Source organism: Lipotes vexillifer, unplaced genomic scaffold (assembly GCF_000442215.2).
Source record: "Lipotes vexillifer unplaced genomic scaffold, Lipotes_vexillifer_v1.1 scaffold36, whole genome shotgun sequence".
Taxonomy (NCBI): Eukaryota; Metazoa; Chordata; class Mammalia; order Artiodactyla; family Lipotidae; genus Lipotes; species Lipotes vexillifer.
The window spans coordinates 5,189,773-5,216,817 of NW_006792448.1; the positions used below are offsets into that span (position 1 = coordinate 5,189,773).

General features: G+C 40.8%; 1 protein-coding gene across 1 annotated transcript in view; it reads left to right on the forward strand.

Annotated features, from left to right (window-relative positions):
* Window positions 1-24,890, forward strand: part of PSTPIP2 (proline-serine-threonine phosphatase interacting protein 2) — a 65,816-nt gene extending 40,926 nt beyond the window's left edge. Inside the window, exons 4-14 of the mRNA XM_007465634.1 lie at window positions 4,219-4,253; window positions 5,679-5,785; window positions 10,543-10,605; window positions 17,329-17,427; window positions 18,011-18,056; window positions 18,863-18,942; window positions 21,222-21,320; window positions 22,315-22,411; window positions 22,531-22,612; window positions 23,845-23,879; window positions 24,841-24,890. Of these exons, the coding sequence (XP_007465696.1) occupies window positions 4,219-4,253; window positions 5,679-5,785; window positions 10,543-10,605; window positions 17,329-17,427; window positions 18,011-18,056; window positions 18,863-18,942; window positions 21,222-21,320; window positions 22,315-22,411; window positions 22,531-22,612; window positions 23,845-23,879; window positions 24,841-24,890 (793 nt within the window). The remainder of the gene's footprint in view (window positions 1-4,218; window positions 4,254-5,678; window positions 5,786-10,542; window positions 10,606-17,328; window positions 17,428-18,010; window positions 18,057-18,862; window positions 18,943-21,221; window positions 21,321-22,314; window positions 22,412-22,530; window positions 22,613-23,844; window positions 23,880-24,840) is intronic.
* Window positions 24,891-27,045: the final 2,155 nt, after the last annotated feature.

Genomic DNA, 27,045 nt, shown 5'->3' on the forward strand with positions numbered 1-27,045 from the left:
AGGCTCCGGACGCAGGCTCAGCGGCCATGGTTCACGGGCCCAGCCGCTCCACCACATGTGGGATCTTCCCGGACCGGGGCACGAACCCGTGTTCCCTGCATTGGCAAGCGGACTCTCAACCACTGCGCCACCAGGGAAGCCCCCTACGTATACTTTTTATAGGTAGAATTATACATAATTTTATGCTAGAAGTTTGATAGGGTATTCTTGTTTTATTTATATGTATATATATATGTGTGTATGTGTGTTTGTGTGTGTATAAAACACACCCATAGTTTGTGATAGCTACAAGAGACTCTCTTTGTACTATTTCATAGTTCTCACCACCACTGTGAGATTTCTTTACCACAATTATTTATTCTTCCATCATTCATTGAATACTCTGAGGATACAGAGATGGCCAGACATGGTGCGTACTTTAGGAACACACTCCCTCGTATACAGGGCTGGCTTTATGGGCAGTCATATAGGATCTCACACATAGATAGGCTTCATAATTGGTTTAATGCTCTTTGCTGTCACTATTTGAAATTCTTAGTGATTTATAAACAAGGGGTCCTACAGTTTCATTTTGCAGTGGGCCTCACAAATTATGTAGCCAGTCCTACTCACATGGAAATTTCTAAATTCCTTCTCTAACATAGCATACTGAGGGAGACTAGGGGGAAATTGTTTAGGCAGACCTTTGAAGATCTCTGCAGATGTAATCACACCTCATGCTGACATGCACACTGCTTTGGCTGTGCTGTAGACAGCTGCAGAGACACCCTGAGGTCTGGGTCCCCTCAGAGGTAGTACAGGGAGCAGACAAGACATTGCCCTTCCCCTTCTCTTCTCTTGATCCTAAGACACACACACACACACACACACACACACACACACACACACACACACACTCAGTCATCCCAGACTACAAAGTACTGGATTATTGAGGAGGAGGAAAACATTGGGGGATATTTAAAATATTAACAGTTACATAAACCTTAAAAACTTGTTACCCTCAGACATAGGACATTAGTACAAGGAGAATTTGTTTGTTGATTATATTCTATATATTTTTGATGTTTTAAATGAAAAAATTTAAAGCACACTGAAAAGTAAAAAGACAAATGTAATGAATGGCTGTGAATCCATCACCCAGATTTAACAATTATTCATACTTGTCATATTTTCTTAATGTAGTTTTTTGGTGAATTTAAACCTGGAGTCAGCTATTTTTCCACATATTTCTCCAGGTTTTCCTTCATGATTAATCATATTTAGAGATGAAACTCTGAGTTCTAGTGTTGGTCATTGTCACAGAGGTGTCACTGTTTCTAAGCTCTTTCAGGGGACAGATTTTAAAAGCCTGAGTTCATACTGATATTTCCAATTCTAATTAACTTTACAGTTCACTTAACTTCTTTCATTTTATATTTATTTCCTCTTGCACTGAAAAATCTTGGTTCCTGACAATATTAGCAGAATTATTTGCTTTATATGACAATATATAGTAAAATGTTTCAAAATAATAATATTAAACTGCTACTAACAATAAAACTTCTGAATGAAACTTAACATTTCTTTGCAGTTCTTTTTGCGGTTCTTCTTGACCTTATATTCCACTAAGAACACTGTGTTCTAAGGTCATATAAAATACTATTTTCTGTGTGATTATGTAAACAGTTTTATATATAGTTAAGTTTGTTTGTTTTAAATTTTAAGGATTATTTTCTTTTCCTGCTTGGTTTAGTTTCTTTTTTGAATATGTAAAACATTTCTATGTTCAAGGTCAGAATTGCATAGTATTAGGTAGGTTTCACTGTTATTCAAGGAGGGTTTAGATACTTTCAAGGAAGATTAGTGGGTCAGTTGATCCAAAAACTTGTTTATTCATAAAGAAGCATAAGCCATTTGGGAAGATATCCAAAAAAATTTTAGGTGATGTGATGGAAAATAGCCATATTCTCTCACATAGTACTTCTTGAAAAATATATTTGGCAGAATGAGTCTGATCCAAAGTGGTATTTCTTGCACATTTGACTTAAACTTGGTAAATTCATTAAGAGACTCTAGCGCCATTCTCTTCTGTGATGAAAGCCCGTCAGTTTTCCTTCTAAGAATGCCTCAGAGAGGAAGGTGCAACAGGATATGAGACCTGGGGACTGTGTTTCCAAGGTGGAAGTGAAAATCCATTCAGGTACTTCTGTTTTTGTCACCTCCAGGATGATCTTTAGGAAGGTGCCCTAGATGAGAGTGCATGACTTTGTTTGTCCAGGGACTAAACAGGATTTTTTCACCTCATCGACCACTTTGAGAGACTTCAGCTTTCTGATGGGCCCTGTTAGGGTTTAAGGCCAAAGTGCTTATTGAAAGGTGGCAGAATATTTTCTTTTCCCACAGTTAAGGAGAACACCAGGGAGAAGAGGGCATGGACGTTGTGAGAACACCATCCCCAAGGTTCAGATTCTATCCTGATTGTTGTCACGTTTTGGACATGGGAAACATCAATAAAGTGATGGTGTAGGACAACAAAGCTGATGACAAACTAAAGGGAGTTTGGGGCTGCTACTTTAGTGGCGTTTTAGGCAGTCACTTAGGGTGGGAGAAAAATTTTAGACCCTGAACAGACTTTATCTCTAAGTCACTTTCCAACTCCACAACTCACTATGGGGAAGACTTCCAGTTGTATCTGCAGCCATAGCCATCTTTCTCTCTTACTAATTCCAGTCATAAGTCTGCTCTCCAGTGGGGCTCATTCATCCTTCTGGGCCACTTGTGCATTTGTTTGGATATGGACACTTTTCTAGTGCATTGCATTCCTTGAAAAATTGTATCATAAGATGGATAAAGTGTATGGAGACTGTGCAGTTATGTTTTTCTGCTTAGTGTGTTTGTAATAACTGGGAATGTTTATGTGAGAAAAGGCAGGGAGAAATAAGCATGCTTTGTTTTGGGACAAATAAACAGAGTGAGAAAAATGAGGTGTAGCTAAAAGAAGGGGCCAGCTGGAAGATACAAGGGTTATTAGTTTGCAAAATAGCAGAACTTGCCACCTACGTTTATACATATAGAATATGATCCATGATCCCATGCTGTTGTGGCTAGGGGCTGGGGGACCATGACTTCACTAAGTCCCATTCCTTCTTGAGTGGCTGGAGTGAGCCCAGTGAGATATGCTTCCATGAAGGCAGCAGTGAGCAAGAAAATCCCCAGGGCCACTTCACCTTAAAAGGAGGCTTTTTTTTTTTTTTTTTTTTTTTTTTTGTGGTACTCGGGCCTCTCATTGTTGTGGCCTCTCCCATTGTGGAGCACAGGCTCCGGATGCGCAGGCTCAGCGGCCATGGCTCACAGGCCCAGCCACTCTGCGGCATGTGGGGTCTTCCCAGACTGGGGCATGAACCCGTGTCCCCTGCATCAGCAGGCGGTCTCTCAACCACTGCGCCACCAGGGAAGCCCTAAAAGGAAGCTTATTAAGGAAGTGTAGGATGGGGGTGAACTAAAACCATGGGCAAGGGCAAGCTATAAGGGAGGAGGAGCCATGGGTTATGAGGGAGAGGAGGGGGGAGACTGAGAGAAGGTATGAAAAATGAGTTATGGTCTTCTCCACAGGAACTGTGAGGTAAGAAATGTTTCTTGTTTTAAGCTGCTAAATTTGTGGTAGTTTGTTCATCAGCGGTAGAACACTAAATCAATGTGTTTAATGTCTGTCTCCTCCGTTAAGACTCTTAAGTCTGGGACAATATCTGTCTTGTACTGTTGAATCACCAACATCTGATGCAATGCCTTGGCCCATAGTTTATGTGCAGTAAGTATGTGTTGATTGAAGAATGGATGAAAAAGGAGGTGATCAGGAGCCACAGTTTGAATCCTTCCTTTATGTATTCATATTTCTAATTACCATACTTTAAAGAATGACTGGTATTCTTATGAGAAAGGGACCATAACTCCCATATTATTGTTGGGAGAAATGAAGCATAAAGAATTTTGGCATCTGGCTCCACCCAGGTAGACAGTGAAGCATTTATGATGCTTGTGCCTGGGACTGAAAGGGTAAGAGAGGAAACGGGACTGAAGAAGTCTTGATCTTTTGGTGTCTTCTCAAGCTCCCAGGCAAAGATCAGACCATAGACTATCAGTTAAGATGTGGGCTGAGAGAAACATACAATGGCATTATAATAAGGTTATACAGCCAATTTCCAGAACCGAAATTATATATGTGCTTTTTTTTTTTTTAAGCACCCTGAAGCGGGCCCTTGACGTCTTCAAGCTGCGTAAGTGATTCTTTAAAAATGTATTTGCTGTCTTTGGTAAGCTCTGTGTCTGTCATCAAAGGTGGGTTTTAATTTGAGCAGCAATCTCATACTGGGTGAAAAAAAAAAAATCAGAGCAACTCCTAAGTTGAGGAATAGCCCTTCAGAGTTGAAATGAGCTGGAGAACCGTCCACACTTGCACGTTATGATGTACATTTGACTTGCTTAGGGCAGTGGATCTCACACTGGAAACTCAGAGTGAGGCCCTGGCACTGATCCTCCAGGGGTCCTGTCCAGTTCTAGTATTCCCTGGGCCTGTTACTCAGAATTGAAGACTTTAAGTCCTTCTGTTCTTCATGCTTCCAAGCTAAGGACTTTAATGTGGCACAGTATGTGCTTAACATGTTTCTGTAGCTAGTTGAGTGGTTCTAGACATCTTTCCATTTCAGTTCACGCAGATCTGTCTCACTCTTACATTTAAAATATTTTTATTCTACAAAATGCCACGTTCCCTCCAGAAAGGTGATACTGATTTTTTTCCCCACCAACAGTGCTGTTTTTCCCCATGCTTGCCAATACCAAGAATTTTTACACTTTAAAAATTTTGCCGAACTGAAAGGTAAAAGGTGATAGTTTTCAGGGTTTTAAAGCTTTGTGTTTTTTCAGCAGTTTTAAGGCTGAATACATTTTCAAATGTTTACTGGCTATTTATTTGGCCAATCTTTTTAAAAATTTCTTGTTTTTTTAACCATTTAAAAAATACTGGAATATATATATTTGTTTTGATTTGTGAAAGCCCTTTGTTACATAAATTGCAAATATTTTTTCCAGTTTGTCATGTACCTTCTAACCTTGTTCAAGGTTATTTGACACACACGCAAGTTTAAAATTTTTCCTTAGGTCAGATCTGTCAGTCTTTCTAGCTTTAATGCCATCTTCAATTTGTTTTCTTAGAACAAGAAAGGTAAGCATTTCGGTTTTTCTATTAAAAAAGTAAGCCATGCTTATTACAAAGAAAATAAAGGGAAAAACACCAATAATCTTTCTATCCAGAGATAAATTTCTTACGGGCTCATGAGATTTTAGAGATGGAAAGAACCTTAGAGTCATGTAATGAGAAATAGGATCGAATTTGAAATTGTAATGGGTTTAGTAATGTGTGCTAGCATGCAAGCTCCATGAGCTTCTCCCTGGCCCTGGGCATACACTAGGTTAGGAGCAGTTAGTGGTAGGAAGCTAAGCTAAAGGTTTGCCAGCTTGGTCGTGGTGGCCAGGGCAATGCTGGGCACATGGAGGGGCTCAATAAATGTTGGTGGCCAAGTGAAGCAGGTTAACTTTACCACTTGCCTTAGCATTTTGTATGTATTTTAACTTTTTGTAGAGTTTCTTTGGTTTGAATTCAGACATGTGTAGATCTTGTTTATTTTTTTAAATTCTTTTTGCAGAAATAGACAGTGTGGCACAAAGTCACATTCAGCTTGCACAGACTCTAAGAGAAGAGGCCAGGAAGATGGAAGAATTCAGAGAAAAGCAAAAGTTACAGCGAAAAAAGGTTGGGTTTACGTATGTGTTAAGATGTTGCCGTTCTTCCAGCAGAAAATTCCAGGCTTGTTTGTTCATTAAACTCCTTGATCCATTTCCTACCCTCAAGCACCCACACTCTTTTAACCTATGAGATTATTTACTGGGAACCATACGGGCACTCAGCCTAGATGGTGATGCCTCTGTGCCCATTTGCACGTTAGGGCAGTTCTTTTTTAATTGCTGTAAGAGTCAGGGATCCAGCCTGCTTTCCTCTTCTTTTTATGTCTGCTGCCACTGTTTAAACTATGACTGGAAAGGGGAACCCCTCTGTCTTCATAAGGGTCTAGCATGTTGTACCAAGGTGGTAGGTTCTCAGACCACACTCCTCCTCCTGGACAAGACAGTAAGGGGAGGATAAGAAGTGGAGGGGACCCATGTTCTCCCTGGAGACCATAATGTCATCCAACCACCCTATTTTACAAGTAGGGAAACTGAGGCCCTGGGAAATTCAAGTCTTTTGGGCCTCAAAGCAGATGTTTACAGGCTCTTTTTCCTTGATAGGGTTTATTCTGGACAATTATATGGAAGGAGATGGGAGTGAACAAGAGTTAATAAAACTGGTAAACATTTGGGAAGTTATAGGCATCAAGAAAAGAAGTCCAGATTTATATTAAAGTGTTCCTTAGACTAGACCACTGTTCTGACTTCCTTCTGTTTTGTTCCTTAAAGACTTGTACATTCAGGTTGGCCTGGCAGCCAGATAGGGCCCTTCCAGAACTTTTACATTTAATTAATTAATTAATTAAATTTGTTGACCACACCAGAAGCACGGAGTCTTAACCTCTGGACTGCCAGGGAAGTCCCCAGAACTTTTTTTAACATCTGGTCTCCAGGGTTGGAATGAACTTCACGTGGGGGATAAGCTCTTCCCTATTTGGCATCCAAACATTCCCACCCAGGTCTCTCCAGACATCTCTGCATGGACTTTTTGGACATCTTTCTTCATCTTGGCCCTTTACTGTCTGGAAGTCTGCAGTGTGTATTCAGTAAACAGCTGGCTCTACCCCTACCTCAATCTCAGCAGCTTTGCCTGTGGTTCTAAATCAGAGTCTAATTCCAGCTTCCTTGGTGGCTACTTGGCATTCAGAGTGGGTGGCAGTATCTTAAGAGCCCGACTGCCTTACATATATTGTCATTTCATGAGCCGCTCTTACTGCTATACCTCTTATAGAAGGAAGGGTAGAAACCAACAGTTAAGGAACACCATGTCAAGTGTTTTCACACAAACTCAAGCTTCATGTATGAGGTTTGAGGGGGTGCATCTGACCTAAAGTACTTTTCAGAGCAAAAATAATATGTATATTACATCCATCTACTGGATGGTCAAACTCTTTTTGGCGACATTGCCAGCCCTGCCTGCCTCTCCAAAGGATTTACAATTTTTCAGAAGCAAAATGCCTTAGACAACCAGAGTCTGTGCACACGTGATTTCCCCTAAGAGGGGAAGAGGGTCATTTCCTCACATTCTTAAGCGCCCTCAGTTGCCTTAGTTATTTCAGGGAGAGTTTTGTTAATTTTGCAAGGCTTCTGAAACTTCCCTTCCTAGCAGGTTACAAAGACCAAGTTCTCGCAGCTAGAAGAACTGTTCTGAATTCTCTTAAGCAACAGAGGCGCCTGGGCTCATTCCACCACTGTCATCCAAATTCCCTATATTGTGTGCTCTCAAGAGCAGGAAAACACCTTCTGAGCTTTCTTTGCAGGGTCCAAAGTTCATTAATAAATTTGTAATTACTTGTGTCGCAGTGAACTCTGGGTTGTTCCACTTCTGTATTGATACCTTTTTTTTAAAAAAGCAAACTTTTGGAGAAAATGTGTTAGTGTTAACTTCTCGTTTTCACTGCTCAAACCCTGCATGCGCTGGTCTCTCACTTCTTGGAAATTAAGCCATTTCCAGGAAATCCATCAGTTAGTTTCTTTTAGCAAACTGGGATGGGGGAGGTGCAGATAGAATGGCTGGTAGAAGTTTTGGTGAACTCACTTACAGGACTACTGTTTTCTGAGGGTGGTAACCAATGCGGCCATGGCCATCTCTCCCCCACAGCATAGAGCATGGCTAGAGAGACTGACGTGACAGTAATCATGACAAAGTGTGATGAGCCTTAAAAGGTAGGGAAGTGAAGGTGCCAGCTGAACATGAAGTGGGGACACTTAACCTAATTTATTGGTCTGGGGAGGCCTTCTGGAGGCAGCGACCTTGAAGCTAAAGCCAGCAGAGTGAAAGGCAGTGTGGGTGAGGGCAGAGTGAGAGGAGTCTCTCACCCCTGGAGGTTGGCAGGCAGAGAGGGATCTTCGGAGCCACTCTCAGGAGGCTTGACATTTTAGGTGCTGGAGTTCCTTCCCAGCCCAGAACGTCCTAAGCCTGACAAAGGCAGCATGTGGTCAGTCATTCTCTCCTTTGGTGCCCATATTAAGATAGGGACGATCACAGCAGAATGTTCTGCCTGTGTCGAGAGCAGTCTCCAAAGGGAACCTCTTTGGACATGCAGGTTTTCACTTCCAGTTTTCAGAGTACAGTCTGAATGTATGTAGACAAACAGACCACTCAGCAGCTCTGTCAGTAATTTACTGCAGGGTCACTTGGGTCATTTATAAATCTCTTCTTCCTTTTCCCCTCCCTCTTGCTTCTCCCCACTTGATAGCATAGAGGATTGTGTTTTTGCACTATTTTGTGTTATTGATAACAAAACATAATCAAATTTCTACTGGAGTTGGTCTAAGCAGAAAGAATGAGTCCTAGAAGAAAAACTTCCCCAAGGAGTCCTGAAAGAGGGGACTTCCCTGGCAGTCCAGTGGTTAAGACTCTGCACTTCCACTGTAGGCGTCACAGGTTCAATCCCTGGTTGGGAAACTAAGATCCCACGTACTGCATGGTGCAGTCAAAAAAAAAAAAAAAAAAAAAAAAAAAAAAGCCCACCTGAAATGAAAGAGAAGACTTTCTGGGGTCACCATGAATAGGTCACCCTACAAGTGAGTATGGACATGAGGAGACTTAAATCAAGGTGGTATAGCAGACAGAGCTGGACTGGGTGTCACTGAGTGGCCTTGAGCAATATCACCTCATGGGCCCTGGGGATCATACCTGTCAGATGAGAGCTGGACTGCTGCTTTCTAAGATCCTTCCGACATACAAGTGCCAGGAATCTTTGAAGGCAGAGAGAAGAATGGTATGAAGTAGAACTTTGTAGACACGCGAGAGGTGCTTGAAGCAGGTGTTATATAGAACTTGGAGATAAGGAGGCCTGGCTTGGGCCATAAACTATAAATTAATAGCAGCTCCCGAACTGGAAGAATGGCAGTGTGTATATTCAGAGTAGAAAGGACCACGGATGGACCGACATTGCTAATTGATCTGCTCTGTGGAGCCTGGGAAAATCAGGGTTTATTATTATGAATAAACCCTGCCCCTCCTGGCAGAGGCACATAGATGCTCACGTGAGCCACACAGCTCCCTGTCTTTGATGGCAGGGAGCTGCCCATGAGTCTTTCCCTGTTGGGTCACGTTGGAGCCCTGTCTGTTCTCCATGTCCTTGGCGCCTCCGTGGGACCATTAGCTACCTCCTGGTCCCTCAATTTCAGCTGGGCTGGAAGATGGCTGTTCTGTTCCCTGAGGGTCCCTTGGGGCTCCCCCAAGGGAGTTTCGTGTATTCCACAAAGTTCATATTTGAAGTGAGACCATCCCAAACCTTCCATCCAGATATCTTGAAAATCCATCCATGTTTGTGTGCTATGGTAACAGACAAAAACTTAGTTTTCCAGAAGAAAGAGAAATCTTTTAATATCATTTTCAACATTATTTTGGGTTATATAATTTTGTATAAGAGCAATGCCATAGCTCATTTTGAATTGTTGCATTTCTTGGCCTTTTATATAGCCATTTGGTTTTAAAGAGCTATCATAAGAATAATGATAGTTTTGGATAATGATTAGGAACAAGGGCACAGGAGTCTGGCTGTGCCCAAATCCCAACTCTGCTACTTGTTGAGAGTATTACCTTGGGTGAGTTAATCCATCTCAGTTTACTGTCAAGAAAATGGGGATGAGTACTCACAGTTGTTGTGATGCATGAAAGTTGCTTAGCACATAATAGTGCTTAATAAATGGGAGCTACTATTATGTCTGAGAGCTACATTTTTATTATTAGCTCCATTATTTTGACGAATAAAAGTATTAACATCACAGCCACAGCAAAGAAGTTGCTCCCAAGTGAACTTGAAGAGTAGCTTACCTTTCCTGGATTAGATGGGGTAAAGTGTAGGGGAACAGCTTCTTTTAGCTGTCCCACAAGCATTTCTTCCCTTCATACTGCTTGGGCTCCTTGCTGGTGAAGGACGTGCCATTGACAGATGCCACAGAAGTGAATGTTTCTGAGTCTTTAACTGTGCTGACATAGGCTTACAGAATAAAGACCCCTTTTAAAATATAAATGGTGCTTTAACAGAGTTTTAAAATCTTGATTCCAGATTTACTGATAAGGATACTCTAAGATGATCAGTGATTCTCAATAGTGGCTAGTGGCCACCCAGGTTCAAAGGTGGGCAAATTGTTCAGCTTTTCTGTGCTGCAGTCTCCTTATTTGTGAAATGGGAGTAATAATAAATAGCACATCTACCCTCTGGGTTGTGTGAGGACTAATTGAGATAAGCCACGTTGAACACTCAGCCCTCAAGATAAGCTGGTGTTAACAATTGGTTTTGATTATTAATAGTGCCTGTTCTCTCTGCACAGACGGAGCTTATAATGGATGCTGCTCATAAACAAAAGAGCTTACAATTCAAGAAAACCATGGATGTGAGTCTCACTATGTTGCCTTTTTTTTTTTTTTGTAATGGTGATATTTTCTGATATCCTGTGCTATGTATCAACATATTCCTGAAAATAACATTAGTGCAGTGTTTTAGGGAAAACAACCTTTGGTGGTTTGACTTTCTATTTAAGGCCTTGGAAAGGTTGAGGATGAAATCAGACAGAAGAAATACAATGATGTTATCTTTCTGGCAACCTGGGAAGGTATAGCAAGTCAACTTAAATATTTCAGACCAGGGCGTGTATACTTTATGATGTCTTTTATCTTTTTGGGTTTGAGCTTCTTCCCTGTTAAGACTGTTTTGAATCTTGATTTCTTACCTATTTTTATTGAGTTTTAAGATATCTGCAAATAGTAAAAGCCTCCTTTACTTTAAGTAATTTATTTTAAAAATGCTTAACAAGATAGAACTAAGAGAAGTTGCTGGGGACCTCACTCTAGCTTTTCATGAATCTCTTAAAAATGAAACTTTGTTACTGGAACATCTGTGACTCCATCTTTGTACAGAAGTATCATCATGATATTCTATGACTATGACATCATATCTGGTAACTTGGTCAAAAAAGAAAATGTCACCAACGTTGATGGCGTATGCAGTCTATTCTGCATTTTTTATTCTTTGATGCAGAGCACCTGAAAAGCGACTGATAAATAGGGAATGATGTCAGTGTAATGCAGAAATGGCGTTGGTTGATATATGATTACTCCCAGAACTTTTATGTTTTGAGCAATCTGGGGAAAGCTCTCTCACAATTAAAGAGAAAGCCTTATTGAAATATAATTTTCCTATTTCCTCTACCTACATTTAGAGCCATAGCAGTGTTAAAATTTTTGCTTCAACTGTCAAAAGTAATTTAGAAAACTCAGAAGAGAAAGGAAGACTATTGTATTTACTGATTTTTTGCTTGGTGTGTCTTTTCTTCTGCTGTTCCAAGGTTTCTTCTTCTATAATTTTCTTTTGCTTGGAGAACTTCTTTAGCCATTCTTCAGCGTAGGGCTGCTAGTGATAACTACTCTTAATTTTCCTTTAGTGATTTCCTCTTCATTCTTAAAGGATGTCTTCACTGGGTATAGGATTGTGTGTTGACAGTTCTTTTCTTTCAGTACTTGAAAAATGTTGTGCCACTTCCTCGTGGCCTCCATAGTTTCTGATAAGAAAGCTGCTGTAATTCAAACTGATTTTCTCTTATGGATAAGGTGTCATTTCTGCTTTAAGATATGATATTTTCTTTTTTTAGTTCTCAGAAGTTCACCTCTATGTCTTGTCATGGATTTCTTTGGCTTTATCTTGTTTGGGGTTTGATCAGCTTCTGGAATCTGTAGGTTTATATCTTTTGCCAAATTTGGAAAGTTTTCAGCTATTCTTTCTTTCTTTTTTTTTTTAACTTTTTATTTTATATTGGAGTATAGCTGATTAACAATGTTGGGATAGTTTCAGGTGCACATCAAAGGGACTCAGCCATACATATACATGTATCCATTCTTCCCTAAGCTCCCCTCCCATCCAGGCTGCCACATAACATTGAGCAGAGTTCCCTGTGCTATACAGTAGGTCCTTGTTGGTTATACATTCTATTTTCTTAAAAAATATTTATTTATTTATTTATTTATTTAGGCTGTGCCAGGTCTTGGTTGCAGCACGTGGAATCTTCATTGCAGCATGCAGGATCTTTAGTTGTGGCATGTGGACTCTTAGTTGCAGCATGCATGTGGGATCTAGTTCCCCAACCAGGGATTGAACCCAGGCCCCCTGCATTGGGAGTGAGGAGTCTTACCCGCTGGACCACCAGGGAAGTCCCAGTTATCCATTTTAAATATAGCAGTGTGTTCATGTTGATCCCAAACTCCCTAACTATCCTTCCCCCCTGGTAACCATAAGTTCATTCTCTAAGTCTGTGAGTCTGTTTCTGTTTTGTAAATAAGTTCATTTGTATCATTTCTTTTTAGATTCCGCATGTAAGGGATATCATATGATATTTCTCTTTCTCTGTCTGACTTACTTCACTCAGTATGAAAATCTCTAGGTCCATCCATGTTGCTGCAAATGGCATTATTTCATTCTCATATGATATCTCTTTCTCTGTCTGACTTACTTCACTCAGTATGAAAATCTCTAGGTCCATCCATGTTGCTGCAAATGGCATTATTTCATTCTTTTCATCAGTCATTATTTCTTCAAGTACTTTTCCAGCCCACCTTTCTCTCCTAGGATTCCAAGGACATGAATGTTAGATCTTTTGTTATGGTGCCAAAGGTTCATGAGGTCCTGTTCATTTTGTTTTCAGCCTATTTGCTCTCTGTTTTTCAGATCAGGTAAATTCTATTGTACTATCTTCCAGTTCACCAATTCTTTCTTCTATCTCTTCCATTCATACATCCGTTCTTTCATTTAGTATATTTTTCAGTTCTAAAATTTCCATTTGGTTCTTGTTTATATCTTCTGTTTCTTTGCTGAGATTTTCTTTTTCTTTGCTAAGACTATCTATTTTTTCATGTTTCAAGTGTGTTTGCAAATGTTTATTGAATATTTTTATGATGGCTGCCTTAAAATCTTTGTCAGATAATTGTAACATCTCTGTCTTCTTGGTGTTGACATCTATTGATGGTCTTTATTCATGCAGTTTGAGATCCTCCTGGTTCTTGGTATGATAAGTGATATTCAATTGATTTTGGACATTTTAGGTATTCTGTTGCAAGACTCTGGATCTTATTTAAACCTTCTATTTTAGCTGGCTTCCTCTGACACCACTCGAGCAACTGAGGTGAAGTGCCACCACATTACTGCTATGAGGGGTTCCAGGCCAGGTTCCCCACCTTGGCCTCCACTGACACCATAGGGTCAGTGTGGCCTTGTTACTACTGGGGGTTGATTAAAGTTCTGAATCCCCATTAGACTTCCTCTGACACCACTGCAGCAGGGAGGGGGTGTACCTCATTACTGCCAACTGGGGGTAGTGGAAGTCCAGGCTCCCCACAGAGTCTGCACTAGCTCTGTGTGTGGGGCTTGTGGGGCTTTGTTACCTCCTGGTGGGGATGAAGGTCCCAGTCCCCTATTGGTCCTTCTCTGATACCACCTCAGCAGGGGAGTTGGGAACCACATTATAGCCTGGTGAGGGTGGAAGTCTAGACTCCCCACTTGGCCTTTGCTGGATGTGTGGTGGGCGGGAGTGGGGCATGGTTTCTTTATGTGGTGTTTGGCTGCTGTACAACATGGAGGCTTCTGTCCTGCTGTGCTGCCCCTTTTCTGGTCTTTTGGCTAGAGAGGGGAGGTTTTCATTAGGCCTTTTTTTGTTTGTTTATGCCCATTGGCATTTCTTCGTTGTCTGCTGCTTTGGCATTCATTCTGTGATATAAGAGGCCCAAAGAAAACCCAGGGCACTCACTTCTAGGTTTTTCTCTTTGAGATCAAGGACATTAGCTAATCTGCCTTCTTCTCTCCACCTTTCAGAATCTTATGTTTGTTTTATGTAGAATGTCCAGGGGTTTTAGTTATACTTGTGTGGAGGAATAAGGAAGAGTACATCTGCTCCATCTTCTCTGGAGCCCATATAACCTTTTAAAATGATATTTTATGATATGCTTTTACCCCATCAATCTTACGCTAAGAATCTAAGACTCTATCTTTAGGAAATCATCCAAAATAAGAAAAACAAAATACACTACCGTGTTCACTACCTATAATGAAAACTATAATGTAAATGATTTAGTGACAAAAATGGAGAAAGATTAAATTGTGTAACCTTTAAAAATATTATTATGAGGACTATGTAACAACAGAGAAAAAGTGCTTAATATGTCATATTAAAAAAATAATGCAAGAAAGAGAAAGATTGATAACTGACATTAAAATTTAAGACTTTTTGGGACTTCCCTGGTGGTCCCATGGCTAAGACTGAGCACTCCCAGTGCAGGGGGTCCTGGGTTTGATCCCTGGTCAGGGAACTAGATCCTACATGCCACAGCTAAGAGTTCTCAGGCCACAACTAAGAGTTCACAAGCTGCAACTAAAAAATCATGTGTGCGGCAACTAAGACCCAGTGCAGTCAAAAAAAAAATTTAAGACTTCTTTAGAGCAAAAGAAAAAAATATCATCTTATATGTGATAACAAATGGGGAAAGATATTAGTAACTTATATAATTTATAACCAGTTAGTGTTCCTAGTATAGACTGAACTCTTAAAAATCAATTAAAATGAAGAATGCTCCAAAAAAAATGTAGGTAAAAGACATGAGGTAGAAATGACATATCACCTTAGTAATGAAATAAATACAAATAAAACAAGGCATATGCCAACATTCTCAACTCTAGTATTAGAAAAGGTTAAAAACATTGTCTTATTTTGGTGTTGGTAAGAGCATGAGGCCATATACCCTCACGTACGTGTTTATAGGAGTATGAATTAGTGAAAACAATTACACTTCTAGGAAACTGACCTGTAAATTCACACTACCCAAAATAAAAATCAGAGTATTTTTATGTTATACAAAATGGGAGATAAGGTAAATGTCCACCAGTAGAGAGTTGGTTAAGAAAATTGTGGCATTTATATATGTATGTGTGTGTATTTACAACCATTAAAAGTGTTCAGCTACAGCAAAGCAAAGGAAACCAGAAACAAAAAGAAAAGATAACCCATAGAATGGGAGAAAATACTTGCAAATGAAGTGACCGACAAGGGATTAATCTCCAAAATATTCAAACAACTCATATAGCTCAATAACAAAAAAAACAAACAACCCAGTCATAAAATGGGCAGAAGATCTAAATAGAAGAAGACATACAGGTGGCCAGAAAGCTCATGAAAAGATGCCCAACATCACTAATTATTAGAGAAATGCAAACCAAAACTACAATGAGGTATCACTTCACACCAGTCAGAATGGCCATCATCAAAAAATCTACAAACAGTAAATGCTGGAGAGGGCTTCCTTGGTGGCGCAGCGGTTGAGAGTCTGCCTGCCGATGCAGGGGACACGGGTTTGTGCCCCGGTCTGGGAAGATCCCACATGCCGCGGAGTGGCTGGGCCCGTGAGCCATGGCCGCTGAGCCTGCGTGTCCGGAGCCTGTGCTCCACAACGGGAGAGGCCACGACAGTGAGAGGCCCGCGTACCCCCCACCAGAAAAAGAAAAAAAATTGCTGGAGAAGATGTGGAGAAAAAAAGGAATCCTCCTACACTGTTGGTGGGAATGTATGTATGGAGGTTCCTTAAAAAACTAAAAATAGAACTACCATATCATCCAGCAATCCCACTCCTGAGCATATATCTGGAGAAAACCATAATTTGAAAAGATACATGCACCCCAGTGCTCATTGGAGCACTATTTACAATAGCCAGGACATGGAAACAACCAAATGTCCATCAATAGAGGAATGGATAAAAAAGATGTGGTACATATATACAATGGAATATTACTCAGCCATAAAAAAGAACTAAATAATGCCATTTTCAACAACATGGATGGACCTAGAGATTGTCATACTGAGTGAAGTAAGTCAGACACAGAAAGACAAATATATGATATTGCTTATATGTGGAATCTAAAAAAAGGGCACAAATGAACTTATTTACAAAACAGAAACAGACTTAACAGATATTGAAAACAAACTTATGATTACCAGCAGGGAGAGGAGGGGAGGGATAAATTGGAAGATTGGGATTGACATATACACACTACTATATATAAAATAGATAACTAATAAGGACCTACTGTATGGCATGGGGAACTCTACTCAATACTCTGTAATGACCTATATGGGAAAAGAATCTAAAAAAGAGTGGATATACATGTATATTTATAACTGATTCACTTTGCTGTACAGCAGAAACTAACACAACATTGTAAATCAACAATACTCCAATAAAAATTTTTTTAAAAAGTGTTCAGCTGCAGGCTTCATGCTTGATACAGAGAAGTGTCTATAAGATATTGTTGCATAAGAAAAGAACTGTTGCATGAATATCTTATGTGCTTATAATTAAGAAAAGTTATGAACTTTTGTTTCTATGTGTGTGTAGCGGAGAGAATTATAAGGTTGTTTACTGAAAGGTTAACCCCAACTGAACTGCAGGGGATGCTGAGAAATGTAGGAAAGCACGTGAGATATTTGATGAGCACAAACCATCGCTGCAAAGGTGTCTTAATTCTTAGTCAAGCATTTTTGGGGGGGAGTATCATTTTTATTTGTTAGCCAACTGATTCACAGCTTTGCTTTGTTTGAACAAGTTAATTCTTTGCTTCAAGAGTTGAAACAGAAAATTATTTGATTCACTAACTGTAGTTTGTGAACTATTTTCATACTGCTGATAGTAATGGTAGCACAGGAGAGACCATGGCCTACTTTTAAACTGGCTAAAACAGAATTCTATAAATCAAGAAGGAACATGACTACCCTTGAGCTACAGAAATGATGGAATTGATACCCTCCCCACTGTCCACATGCTATGAGGAGGCGCGTTAGAATACTGAAACATATAGTTACCAGGTCCAAGTGATTGCATCTAAGTTCGGTTGCCACTACATACGTGATTTGGAAAAGGGCTGGAGAGACCTTCCAAAGATAGATAAGAAAGAGCATGTCCTCTGAGTGCCCCCAGTCTAGTGGTGATCAGAGCCCTAATCAGTGAGCCCTCTCTCCTGGGCGTGGGGGGCTAGGGTCACTGTCTGCTTATCTGTTTTGATCCTCTTTTGGCTCATAACTACAAAGGCAAAGAAGAACTACGAGCAGAAATGCCGAGACAAAGATGAAGCAGAGCAGGCTGTCCACCGGAGTGCCAACGTGGTGAACCCGAAGCAACAAGAAAAGGTACCTGGGAGAGCAGACAGCCTGAAAAATCCGAGATTTACATATATCAAGCCAAAGCCAATTAATAGTCTTAATAAAAAATGGACTTGCACTCTAAGCTCCTGGCAATACCCTCCTTCAGGCAATTAGAGTCCTCGGAGCCAGAAAAACCCTTGTCCTATTTTGGGGGTTGGGGAAGAGCTAGAGAAGCATAGCCACAGGGGAGGGGGTTCTGATGTTTTCATCTTTTTTCAAAACTCAGCTCGTGTATTCTTTATAGCTAGGCTGCCTCCTGCTTGGGTGTTTTATAAATTTAATTTTATAAAATCTGGATATAAGATTGTCAGCAATCAGAAGGTAGGGAGGGATATGTTTTTAGGAAGATGTAGGGCAAGATGCTTGATGGCTATTTTCCAATGGTGTTAAGATTAGAGGGCAAGTTGAATGATTAACTCATGAGAGAAATATAGGTTAGACTTGAACTAGAACTTGTCTCTTCTCAGTCATTGCTTTAAAATCTGTTTTGCCTTTAGAAGCCTAGCCCAGCATTTCTGACCTCTTCTTTGTTTGTTTGTTTGTTTTTGTTTTTGTTTTGTCCTCACAGCTTTTTGTGAAACTGGCAACTTCAAAGACTGCAGTAGAAGACTCAGGTGAGGGGTCTGCTCCCAAGGATGGGGGAGGATTGTGGTGGGGCTTATGTTATCCTAAATCTGTCCGAGAAAGGTAGTTTTATATACTATACAATAGTGAATATATACATATACAGTAGGATTAACAAGGTATGAGAAGGGAAGGAGGGGGAAACAGAGGGAAGGAAGAGAGCGGGGAAGGGAGAGTATATCGGAACCCGGGAGAGTGGGAGGAGGCAAATGAGGCAGCAGTTTCTGGCCATTGCTGCCTTATGTCTTGCTGCCTGACAGGTGACTGAATGGTGGGGGTGGGGGAAGAGGGGGGGTCAAGTGGCAGCTGCTTTGTGACCAGGTGCTCACTCTGATTTATTGGGAACATCTATCTTAAAACCCCTTTTCAGCCCTGGTAACCCTTCTCTGCTGTGAAAGAAACAGCCAAGTCGTGAGGCCTTGTCATCACTGAAGTCTAAAATCCAAACCAAGTGTTTGCAAAGGCCTCTAATTCCCAGCCAGAGTTTCCTGCCGGAGACAAGCCTCTCACAACCGTGGTTGCTTAAGTTTCTAAATCCAGAACTGAAGTAACTTGGTAGTTCACTTTTCTGCACCCCTCATTGTTTGTTTAATTTTCCTGAAAATGGTAAGATGTGGAAGGAAACCCTGGCTGAGGTTCCTTGTCAGCTTTCACTTTTCCTTCCTTGGAGCATTTCTGGCTAATTGCTTGGTTTTTCTTTATAAAGAATGTGATGCCCACCTTTGCTTATTTTTCATGGGTCTGCGAGCCCCCTCCCATCCAGTTTCCAGACCCAGGCCCCTCCCCTCCATTGCAGACAAGGCGTACATGCTGCACATCAACACTCTGGATAAGGTCCGTGAAGAGTGGCAGAGCGAACACATCAAGGCCTGCGAGGTACCTGGAACCTGAAGGGCGGGTCTTCCTTCCTCTACTTCTGTAGAATTACTTGAGGGCAAATTAGAAATCTGGAATTTAAGTGGAGAGTGGAAGGAATTGTAATGCTTTCCCCCAAACCTTGTCTTTCTGCTTCTTCCCCATCCTGACCATGCTGTCCCACTCTGTTCATGGCCTTGCTCTGATGTTTGATTCGCACGGGTATGAAGCAGCTGAATCAATTAACAGTTGATTCATTGATTTCCTGTCGAGAGCCTCACCTGTACTTGCTCTGTGACAGGGTGAATGCAGATGGCAGGAGAGCTGGCTTAGAGTTTTTTATTCTCACACCTTTTGTTTCACCATTGCCCCCCTCATTTTCAGCACATGCCTCACAATGTCCCAGAGAAAATAAAGGCACAACCTGGAAACTTCCTCAAGTTTCTGTCACCCTGTCTACACATTTTCCTTACCAGTGGTTCTCAAAGGGAGGTCCTAGGACCTGTACGAACATCATTGCCTTGTTAGATGCAGATCTTGTTAGAGATGCAGAGATGCAGGTCCTCAGACCAACTCCAGGCCTCTGGAATCAGAAACCCTGGGCAGGGGCGCAGCAGTCTCCATGTTAATAAGTCCTGCAGGTGACTCTGCTGTGAATTCAAGCACGAGAACTACTGATCATCACCACCCTCCCTTCTCCTGTGATAGTGGTAAAGGGCTGCTCTGCCACCACTGGGCTCAGGATCCCATCCAGCTGGCTTTCCCCACCCCCTTGCACACAGCTCCCTTTCACAGTGGACTTTTATTATCATCCACACAACCTCAGCTCCTTCCAGCTTTCAAGCCTGCCACTGCTGCTTCTCCCTTCTCCTCTTCACAGCCAGGCTTCCTGGGGGAGTTGCCTCCACATCCTCATTGCCCTGCCTGTCCCAGGGGCTGTGTCTGGGGTCTGCTCCCCTGCAGCTGCTCTCCCAGAGGAACCAGTGGTCCCCTTCGTGTGAGGTCCAGCGTGCCTTTGCAATTTCTAATTTTTTTTGACCGGTCTTTAGCACCTGAAACTGTGGGTCCCTCCTAAAACACTCTTTTCTGCTTTACTTCCTTAATTCCACAATCTAATGGAAAAGCCTGAAATAAGAGCATTTTTATATGGTTTTAAAACATGCAAAGCAATATCATATACATCTTATGGATACATACATATTGTCAAAATCTGCGTAAGAATGATAAAATTTAGGATAATGGTTATCTCTGGGGGAGGAGGAACATGGTAGAGATTGAAGAAAGCACACAGAGACTTTAACGGAATCTGAAGCAAATATGGCCAGAAGTTTTGACAAAGCTGGGTGGTTGGTATGTGGGTCTTCCTAATATCACTCTCTATGATTCTGTCTACGTGAAATATTCTATAATAAAAATAATGTAATGTTCATATATAGTACTTATATACCATATATGAATAATAAAATATTTATAGATGAAATAGTGTATTTGCTTCAAAATACTCCAGGGAGTAGGTGCGTTGGTAGGGAAATAGGTAAAACAGTCAGTTGTGAGTGGATAAATGTTTCAGCTGGTGATGGGTACATGGGGATTCATTATGCTATTCTCTCTACTCTTGTATATGTATACAGTTTTACATTATAATAAGCTTTAAAATTAATAGTTTTGTAGTCAACCTTTAAAAAATACATTAATATATAACATCCGCTGTTGAACAATATAGCATCCACTTTATAGAATAGTTTGATTTTCCATAAGTTGTATTTGCTTATATCCAAAAACTATTGTTCAGGCAGTGACTTTTTAAACAACTATTTTATTAAGCAAATTTCAAACATACACAAGGATAAAAGACAAGTGCAAGGGCCCCCATGTACTCATCAACTAGCTTCAACAATTGTGACCGTCTTGCCAGTTGAATTCACTCATTCTGGGAGGGGGTGAGAAGGAGGGCAACTCTTTGAATTGGAGGCTCTGGCAGGCTGCCCAGGTACAGATGCCCATTAGGCAGTTGGAAATGTGAGCTGGAATTCAGGTTAGAACATTGACGTTTAGGTTCATCATCACCTCTTACCTTCAGAACTATATCCAATCCTATTTGTGTTAGTATGTTATTAGAATCCATTTGCATTCTTTGCCTGAGTAAGAGTTTATGAGCTTCCTCGGTGGTGGGTGGGAGTACACTAAATGAGACAATAAACTTACAGATAATTCAAGGTTGAAATTGTTTCTTAAGTCATAGCCAGTCTAGACAAATGGTCCCTTTCTCTGCATATGTACATGTAGTTTTGTTTCTATAGGTGTTTGAGACTCAAGAATGTGAACGAATAAACTTCTTTCGGAATGCACTGTGGTTACACATGAATCAGCTGTCACAACAATGTGTCACAAGCGACAACGTAAGTCAGAGGCATCCACGGAGGATGCTTTGCATATTAGATTCATTAGAGTGGAAGGAACCATAAACATTTATTAGTTCATCCCCCTCATTTGAGGCCCAGGTAGGTACAGTGACTGGCCCAAGGCCACACGGTGAGTATGGACCCAGATAAACACCTAACCTGCCTGACTCTTGTTTCACTTTACCACCATGACTTTCTCTCTAAGAAATTCAGGGTCAGAGCAGGAGAGCAGAGAAGGGAGACCCAAATGCAGTTTAATTTATGGAAAACAGAGATGTCACAAAATGAATGTGAGTCCCAGAGACTGCTCCAGTCTGAAATGGGGTCACTCCAGGACAGCACCAAGGACTAGCAGACTGAGCCATGCCCAGGCTAACGGTCACTCCAGGGCTCAGGATTTACTTCAGCAGTGTTCCAGGGCCATTAGTGATCCAGACTTAACTTGTACACAGCAATTGTCATGGGTTCCCAGGTCTCAGGGGGACATGAATCAAATTCATGAATCAAATTATCACCAGGGGGACATGAATCAAATTATCACCACTTTCTTTCCTAAGAAATAGCCACCCTCGCTTAGATGGGACATTCACTTTAGAAGAATAATTAAACACCCAGAAAACAAGTAGGATTGACTGGAAGAACTTTTCTCCAATTGTCTTTGCATTTGTGTGTAGAATTGGTCATGGGACTTGGTATCTATTTTCTTTGTCCCATTAGTAGTTTAAAAAAAAAAAAAATCTTTCCACCAAGGTTTCTGTGCTGCTACAAAAAAAAAAAAATCTATATTTTTTTGTCATCTTTAAAAAAATTTAAATGCAGATATGCATCAGAGAAATCCCTTTATATGAGTCCAGGACTTGGGAATGTCTTCTTTTTTCTTTTCAAAGCAAAATTTGGAAAACAGCCATTCATCAAACCTCCTATTTTAATAAGCTGTGTCACCATTTTTATGGACGTATACCTCTACCTTGATTTATCTTCTTTTTGTTAGATGTATGAAGAAGTCCGTAAAAGTTTAGAAATGTGCAGCATTGAGAAGGACATTGAGTACTTTGTGAATCAACGCAAAACTGGACAGGCTCCACCAGGTGAATGGAGCTGTAGGGTGGGGGGTTAATTAAGCAATTTTATTAGTCTTTCTTGTCACAGGTCATTGAGAATGGAAGTCATCAGCCTCTTAATGTTTTATGTCTTGATGATTCCCTAGCACCCATCATGTACGAGAATTTCTACTGCCCCCAGAAGAATGCTGCCCCACCAGGAAAGGCTACGGGGTCTGACTTGGCAAGGTAATATCCAGCTTTCTTTCACATGAAAAAAAGTACTTTTGGGGACTTCCCTGGCGGACCAGTGGTTAGGACTTTGTGCTTCTACTGCAGGGGGCGTGTGTTCGATCCCTGGTCAGGGAACTAAGATCCCACATGCCGCAGTGTGGCCAAAAAGAAAAAAAAAAAGAAAAGTACTTTTAAAGAACATTTTTATTTTTAGTGTTCCAATTCTAATATGGACGTATTAGAATCAGAACATATCTCTACCATTGCATTTGCTTAGTGAGTGCTAGGTTTTTGGAAATAGCATTTTTAGGACAAATGTTAAATGGGTTGTACTAGTCATAGTTGGAGGGGGATTGTATCATGCTTGAGTGTAATTATTATTACTCATGCATGAATCCTATACCTTTCTTGTAGAAAGCAAGAGCTGGAAAACTCTGGTCCCCTGTGAGTCAAATCTGACCTACCTGTTTTGGTAGGGCCTGCAAGTTAAGAATAGTTTTCATGTTTTTAAATGGTTGAAAAGAACTGAAAGGATACTGTTTTGTGACATGTGAAAATTACATGAAATGCAAACATCAGTGTTCATATGTAGAGCTTTGTTAGAAGATGACTGCACTCATCTGTTTCCATTCTGTCTACGGCTGCTTTCTCACTGGAGCTGAGTAGTGATGAGATAGAAATGCTGTGTGGCCAGAAAAGCCTAAATCGTTTGCTATCTGGCCCTTTACAGAAAAAGTTTGCTGCCTTGATATAAAGGATCCTGAGGGAAGAGAAACTTCTGTTTCACATACAGTCACCTTGGAGTCTAAGCTGTTGAATTTTCAGTCCAGTTTTTAAAAAGATAAGGGAGTGTTTGATGGGGAAGTGCAAGTTCATCACCACTGTTTAAGAATGCCAAGCACTGCTCAAAGCAGTAACTTTGAGTTAGTTCCTTTAACTCTGACAGCAAGGTAGGAACTGTTTGACTTCCCATTTTTTATCAAGGCGATCAGGAGCTCTTGCCCACGTGACTGAGATTTCTGGGCTGCGGGGCAGGGCTCTGTGCATCCTGCTCCCCAGAACAATGTAATGTCTGCAGCCTGGATCCAGGAGGTCAGCGCTGCAGAGCTTTTGCTTCCTCTGAACTTTTCTTAACCCTCCAGAGCAGAAACCTGATCTGTTTAGCATGCAGTGTTTGTAGAGCGAAGTAGAAAATTAGAAAAATAACAAGAACTTATCTGAAAGATTTTCGTTTTCATTTCTTACAGGAGAAGACTTCTCCCAGTTCCTAAAAGTTTACCAGGTAAAGATTGTTTGAAATCTTAGGTTGAGTAGCTAGAATTTTGAAATAAAAGGAAAGAAGGGAATAAATAGAATCAAATTTCCAAGAGAATGAACCTATTATTAGAAACTATACTGTTTGTCACAGAGTGGAATTTGGTAATTCGTGGTCTATTTTATAGCTTATAGAGACCATGAGAACAGCAAAACTGAGATATAGTTTCCTTTGGATTACACAGAAATGTAATTTATAGATGATGTCTGGAAACATGTAACCTAATATTATGTATCTTCTACACTGCCTATAATTTGATCTTTCACTGAGCACCCTGGTCTCTTTTTCTCTCTGAACTCCTATGATACCTCTGGGAGAACCACACACTTAGCGCTTTTTGTTAATTTGTATTCCCTGGATAATTACAAGATCCTTGAGGGCAGGCACTTTGTTTTCTCCTGAATCAGTCGCAAAACATAACACAGTATTGGGCACATAGTAGGTGCTCAACAAATACCCATTATTTGAATAAAAGAAAGATACGCCTATCTATGTTCAAAGGAAGAGGGAAGAGACATCTTGGGCTGCATTTAGCATCTTAGCAAAAATTTAGTGACTGAAAAATTTAGTGGCTGAAATTACATCTTTGAACTAGATAAGGATTTAAGTTAATTGATTTCTTGTTACCTTATAATTGCCACTTGATACTGTGGGACTTACTTTTGTCCATTTTTGAAGGTGATTTTACTGTGGGGACTGCTATCTGGGCATGGTTGAAAAATGGCAAAGAAATCATAATAGCGATTTCCAATATGTTTTCTGACTTGTAGTTATGACTATTATTTGTAGGTTTTGTTGCCAGATATATTTTCTTCTTACAAAATGGCAGTCACCAGACTCTGAGTGGGATGCCTTGATTTGAAAAGGCCTAATATATTATCATGAAAAAATGTTAACTTAATGTTGCTCTGTGTTCTGCCCTTTGCAGATGACCCTGATTATTCTTCGCTTGATAACTACAGTTTGATCTATCAGTAACATCAATGGTGAGAACCTTTCATCTTCACAGAATCAAGTTGCGTTTAGACTGGTGATTGTATTTTTGAAGGCTTTGAAGCTTCTTTTTTTTTTTTTTTTTAAACATCTTTATTGGGGTATAATTGCTTTACAATGGTGTGTTAGTTTCTGCTTTATAACAGAGTGAGTCAGTTATACATATATATATGTTCCCATATCTCTTCCCTCTTTGTCTCCCTCCCTCCCACCCTCCCTATCCCACCCCTCCAGACAGCCACAAAGAACTGAGCCGGTTTTATGACACTTAAGAGCATCAGTAAGAGCACTTTGAACAACCAAAAGGAGTTGTCCAATTAAAATATTATCACTAAAATATATATATATTGAACAGAATAGGTTATTGTTGTTTTAATGCCTGCTGACCTGAATAGGAGAGAGCCTTTATTATTTTTCCTGCTTTGGCCTATAAAGCTATTAACTGGGGTTTTCCTCTTAGCAGTTAACAATAGCAAAGTGAAGACGGCATCTAAGCTGTGTTCAGCCCTGACTCTTTCTGGTCTTGTGGAAGTAAAAGAGGTATGTTTGTAGACGACCTTCTTTGCTGGGAATTTAAGCCTTGGGTGACTAAACCCAGTATCTCTTTTGTCAGACGATACAGAGAGAATCTGGGAGAAATAACAACCCTGAAGGTGAGGTGATCAGTGTCACTCAACTAGGAAACAAGTTGAGAAGGGCTCTGCATGGGAGAAACCAGATGCCTCGAAGGACGAAACCTCTGAAATCAATCTCCTCTGAAGAGACTCAGCTTGGGCCCATGTGGGTTGGGACATATTTTGGTCTCAGTACTAGTGGTGACCACTGAGGCATCTCTTAGTGGACACGAATCTTAGGCCTAAGTGAAGGGCAGTTGCCTGTATTTTCCTCAGCTTTTGGGTGGGAGGCTAGAATAGGTTGGAGGGGGAAATCCTTTTCTGACAATTCATTAGAAATATTAACATTAAATAGAGGTATTTATGGTTCTCCATTCTTCTCCAATGCTGAAATTTTCTTGTGTGAGAAGTGTTATACCACAATAGCTGTTATACCATTGATCTGTACATGACCTAGGGCCTCAGTTTCTTCACACCTACCCTTTCTTATTTTTCTCTTTAGTTAAAGTTCTTCCATCTTTTATTCCAAAATATGGGATGTTCATAAAAATTCAGTTAAGACTGAAGAATATAAAGTGACATCTCAGGCCTTGCTTACACTTTCCTCCCCAGCGGGAGCCACCAATACATTTTTTGGTGTGGCTGTTCGGACTTCTTTTTATGTATTTACAAGTGTGTTTTGTGTGTGTGTATACACATTTTTTAATGTAAATAAGGTCGTATGTATACAGTGTTCAGTCACTAGCTCTTTCCCCCACCTTTAGCTGTCTTTGACATTATCCATCTTAGTGTATTGACCCACTTTCTTACTAATTATGGAACGGCGTTCAGTGCTCTAGATGGACTGTGGTTTATGTAGCGGTTCCATAATTGTCGGACATAGAGGTAGCACCCCCAGCTTCTTCCCGACCTTTCCTGTCTGCTGCTTCTTCCCAAGGAACATAGAAAGCATTTCCCTCCCCCCGTGGTTCTCTTTCTCTACTGCGTATTTCATTTCTAGCATCTTTACTGTGGGCATGCTCCCCCGCCACAGGCTTCGATTCCATTCAACAGCCTCTTCAGCATGTCCGATTCATCTTGATAATCATAATCATTACAATCTCCACAATGCCTCGCACAGTGCCTTGTACCTAATAGACAGATATTTGATAAAACTCTCCAAGGGGCAGGCTCAACATAAACACGTAGACAGAAGTTACACTCCAGGGTCCTGATCAGTGAGAAACCGAACGTGTGGCACGAGGCAACGTCTGCGATCTCCTGCTGTCATGCGCTTACTGCAGACGTGAGCGTTTGACACCTGTGAGGGGGACATAGTACACCACCATACGGTAGAAAAAGCGTGGCCTAATCCTCTGATATCTTGAATTTCAGCTGCAGCGCAAGTTCTTGAGCCCCGAGGAGATTCAGTCTGTCCGAGAACACCTGGGTTACCACAGTGACAGCCTGCTCTCTGTGCAGATCACAGGAAAAAAGCCCAATTTTGAAGTGGGTTCTTCTAGTCAACTTAAGCTTTCTACTACCAA